At 35.5% G+C, this 4816-nt stretch overlaps 1 protein-coding gene across 1 annotated transcript; it reads right to left on the minus strand.

Annotated features, from left to right (window-relative positions):
* Positions 1-3109: 3109 nt before the first annotated feature.
* On the minus strand, positions 3110-4559 carry LOC145392435 (uncharacterized). The gene is made up of 3 exons (XM_080266844.1): positions 4364-4559; positions 3758-3928; positions 3110-3324 (listed from the first exon to the last, which is right to left on the minus strand). Exons 1-3 carry the CDS (start codon positions 4557-4559, stop codon positions 3110-3112), a joined length of 582 nt encoding a protein of 193 aa, XP_080122970.1.
* Between the last annotated feature and the right edge of the window lie 257 nt (positions 4560-4816).

The following is a 4816-nucleotide window of genomic DNA, read 5'->3' on the forward strand; positions in this document are numbered from 1 at the left end:
ACAGACAGACACACACACACACATTTTATATATATATATATATATATCTATCTATCTATATATATATATATATATATATATATATATATATATATATATATATATATATATATATATATGTATATATATATATATATATATATGTATATATATATATATATATATATATATATATATATATATATATATATATATATATATATATATATATATATATATAATCTATCTACCTATATATATATATATATATATATATATATACATATATAATCTATCTACCTATATATATATATATATATATATATATATATATATATATATATATATATATATATATATACAGTATATGCTCATCTTAAATGTCAGGGCCAAATTGCCTAGCCCCGGGCTTCTACGCTTCTCATGGGTCAACGTAGAATTGGAGATATATATATATATATATATATATATATATATATATATATATATATATACACTGTGGTGAATATAAAAGTCAAAAAACATTTTTCCTGCGTGTAATAAAAGAATACACTGTGCATATAAAAGTAAAACAAATTTCTTGTACCTTATCAAGTAATATATACTACATTGTGCATATAAATGTAAAAAAAAACAAATTTGTAGTATCTAATAATATATACCAGTACTACATCCTGCATATAAAAGTAAAAAACAAATTTCTAGTATCAAATAATGTGCACTGTGCATATAAAATACAAACAAATTTCTAGTATCTACTCATAAAATTTCATACTCTGTGTATAAGAGTAAATAAAAAGAGTACTAACAAAACTGAAATAATGCAAGCACTCCCAGTCCAAAGAAAGATAATTTTCATTTTAGAATCAGCTGCTAAAAAACACATTTCCAGAATCAGAACTATGGCTAGGCAAGCACAAAATCTGAACCACAGCCATATACAACCAATAATCTCAAGGAAATACTGTACACTGCACTGGCAGCTATACAGTACACCCTATAAAATAAGGGATGTTAAAATTCAGGAATGTCTGTTTAGCTAGAGTCATAAATAAAGTCCAACCTAACTCTCACTTTGTTGTTATGGCTAAATCCAAATATTCATACTGTAATAGTCCAAAATAAGTGGTTGATATTAAATTTCTGAATAGTTTTACAAAGCGTACAGTAATTGCAACATACAGGATTTAGTTTTGAATTTCTTTAATTTTCTGGGCATTTCGCAGTTTTGTTGCAAACAGCATTTGTATTTCTGTCACACTGGTGTCTGCGAATTTTATAAGCACATTATCTCGGATTACATTGCACAATCTTGTCTTTTTAAAAGATAGCTTGCCCCGCTGACCACACATGTTGTACTTGCACATTATATTTTTAGTCATAAAGCTGCACATCATATTGGAAACCATATTCCTTTTATTAATGCCACCTATGCGGACACATCTTTCAGTCATTTCTGTGCCGGGAGTGGTAGTGCGCTCCTGTAACCTAGCGGGGCTATATGGCCGTAGTTGCCTAGCTCGGGGATTAAATCCTTTTCTTTGAAAACCCTGAGTGGTGCTGGTTCATCCTCCAAGACTTGTAGTTCTAAACAGTTATTTCGCTTAACTGTTATGTTAATGTCACTAGGAGAAGACTTACTGGTACACACATCAGATAACTTGTGTCTAATATCCAGTAAAAGGTGCATAACTCGCCTCTGGAATTCTGTAGAAGAAAGGAAGTTGTATAAGAAAAATATACTGTACAGTACATACACTTGGTATTTCTGACTATGAAAGATATGTCACTAGGCCTTGCAAGGTGATGTCAATGCTAAAGAATTGCCAAGACAATGCAGAGGACTGTCCATCCTGTAGTGCTGCCACACAGTAAAGAAAATAAAAAATGAACATATGTATGATCACTATAGTATAAGGTCTCTTATTATAATGAAGCTATGTACGCATATACAGTACCTCAGTTAGGACTCACATCTTAGGAACGACAATACTTAAGAACGCATTTGTGTCTACGTGATATGTTAACCTTTCAGCATGTATTAAGTACTGCTCAGTTTTAAAAAAATGATAACTTACCAGCTTGTTCCATCGGGAAAAAGCTTGGCTGTTTTTCTCCCATGGTTCCTTGAAGGTCTTGAAGATTCACATGGTCAAGGTCTTCATCAGGCTGATCTTGACTTAGGTCATCTTGGTTGTGGCTAGCATGTCGGTCGCAGCTGTCAGGTATGGCCATGCTATTTAGTTGGTTCTGACTGTCACATCTCTCACGTCGGTCGTGACTGTTACGTCTGTTGCATCGGTACTGACTGTCACGTCTGCTGTATCAGCCTTGACTGTCACGTCTGCTGTATCGGTCCTGACTATCATGTCTGATGTACTGGTCCTGACTGTCATGTCTGCTGCATCGGTCCTGATAGTCACGTCTGTCGTATCGGTCCTGACTGTCACGTCTGTCATGTCTGTTGTATCGATCCTGACTATCACATCTGTTGTATCGGTCAAGACTGTCAATGTCGGTCAAGACCGCATCGGTCGCGACTGTCACATCTGTCATGTTGATCATGTCTGTCACGTTGTTGCATGTCAATTTGGTCGGGGCTATCACGTCGATCGTATCGGTCACATTGGTCATGACTGTCGCTTAGTTTCTCACGCTCACAGGCATCTTTACATCCACGGCTGTCGTGTTCATCTCCATCCCTGTGCAAAAAAATAACTATTAGTCTTCCTTTTGCCTATGAGTGACTCTACACTGAGTGACAAGCCAAATGGTTTCCTGTACACTAGGAAACCATTCACTATGGCAATGTAGGACTGGATGATTACTGACAGTCTGTTTTTTATGTCATAACTGTTTCACCTTGTGACAGCACTCCAAGATGCATAATCCTGTGCATCATGCCTTTCAGTCATTTTGCAATGAGATTACCTCACAGGACTTGATCCCATATCAGTAAAATAAATAGCATGGATCTATTAGCCTTACTGCAGTTGCATAAAATTTTAAGTCTGTACAGCTAGTAGTACTACTGAAGTTAGCAAAGAGATACTTCAGAAGTTCACATACTAGAGAGAGAGAGAGAGAGAGAGAGAGTATACAGTATTAATTATCAACTTTCCATTAAAAATTAGGTTGCAAAATACAAGGACCCATACCCATCATATTCATATGATCTTGATCTCTTGGTGGATGAACTACCCCTGACTGCATCCATCTCTACTATCCCGAAGCTTCTGTTTAGATGCGAGTGTGGAACCACCTTTCGTGGTGGAGTTGGAGTAACTATTTGTGGTGGATTTGAAGCCATCCTCTGTTGTGATGATACTGGTGTCTTGACAGGGCCTGTGACAAATGTATACTTGTTAACAACAAAACCTTGGCTATTATGCAAAAGAATGTTTTGTACATGAAACCCTTCAGAAAGAAAATAGACTGACAGTTTTGGCATTTATCACTATGGTCCTAAATACAACAAAGTTTACCCAGTCACCAGTAGCTACCACAAGGGGATCAGTAACTGATAAAATTCAAAGGAAACTGATAGATGCTTTACATAAAAGTTTGGATGAAGGCTACTGCAAAGTCTGCTATTTTGAAAAAGCTCAAACCTTCTTTTTTCTATATTTTTGCCCTAATTTCAATCCTTATTACATTTTAATACTTACTGAGACTAATTCATATCCTGACAACCTCTCTCATTGTGTTGTAACTCTAAAGTGTATTTTCATTCTTTACCATGCTACCTTTACTCTTAAAAAATCAAATTTGGGCCTACCAAGCAGGTCTTGACTGCTGATAAAGTCCTCTGGCAGGTTCTTCCTGACACGTTTCCTCCTCCCTCGCAAAACTGAACCACCACCATCATCATCATCATCACGGTCACTGCTGCTCCCTGAACTCTCTACTGCTGATGTGAGTTGGTAGTTATCATATTCTTCATAACTGTCTGAAATACAATGAACAGTGAACTAATGGTACAGTAACTGGTATCTGATTATGGCACAGAATTCATAATCCGAAGTAATGAAGGTGAAACAATATAGGGCACAAGAAACACATTATGCAAGATCTGAATGTGGAAAAAAAAAAAAATTTCTAGACTACATCCCTACTTCCAAAAGGCCTTTGGGAATGGGAAATTCACAGAAACTATTTGCCCATTTTCTCAAAGATTAATAATGAAAAAAGATTCCATGGCATTATCCTGGTTGACTGCTTACATAATCATTACAGTACACACTACCACCGTACTTTCCCCTCTTCAAGTTTATTTTTCTTATGGCATTGGCTACAATAAATATGACATTAATATTTAGTATGTCACTAACTAAACTGAGTCTCACTGCTTCACCAATGTGGTCAGTAGAATGAAAATACCTACCAGAAACTAGTTTCACTTTTACTAATGGGAATTTCCTCCACAGTTTAGGGTCTGGGTCATCTCGATTATTTAATTCATTTTGTGCATTAACTTTCTGTGGCCAGAATACTGTTTTCTTCTCTTCAACCACCCAGGTGGATGGCACCACTCCCTCCTCCTCCTTCTTGCCCTCTAACCATACTGCTCGTTTCCACATCCTGAAAACAAGATTTATGTATTACACAGTTCCAATGCATCAATACATAGGTAATAATTGCAATTAACAGTCATGGGCAACACAGTACTCTACTGTAATAGAAATTGATGGTATAAAAGCTTCACCTGCAATCCAGTTACCCCCTTTTTTTTAACTTTACTCTTCAATGCAACTACAGTATAACAATAATAAAAATAATAATATAGCAATGGTGGTGGTGGTGATTATGATGATGATGATAACAATAATAATAACAA

Source organism: Coenobita brevimanus, chromosome 22 (genome assembly GCF_032717465.1).
Source record: "Coenobita brevimanus isolate Jiangsu-jjx chromosome 22, ASM3271746v2, whole genome shotgun sequence".
NCBI classification, from domain to species: Eukaryota; Metazoa; Arthropoda; class Malacostraca; order Decapoda; family Coenobitidae; genus Coenobita; species Coenobita brevimanus.

Excerpts from the sequence above, each read along its gene's own strand:
- LOC145392435 (XM_080266844.1), bottom strand. The coding sequence starts at position 4,559 with ATGTGGAAACGAGCAGTATGGTTAGAGGGCAAGAAGGAGGAGGAGGGA. Across the intron at positions 3,929-4,363 it reads AAAAGTGAAACTAGTTTCTG|ACAGTTATGAAGAATATGAT; the intron begins GTAGGTATTTTC and ends ATTGTATTTCAG. Across the intron at positions 3,325-3,757 it reads CAGCAGTCAAGACCTGCTTG|GCCCTGTCAAGACACCAGTA; the intron begins GTAGGCCCAAAT and ends CATTTGTCACAG.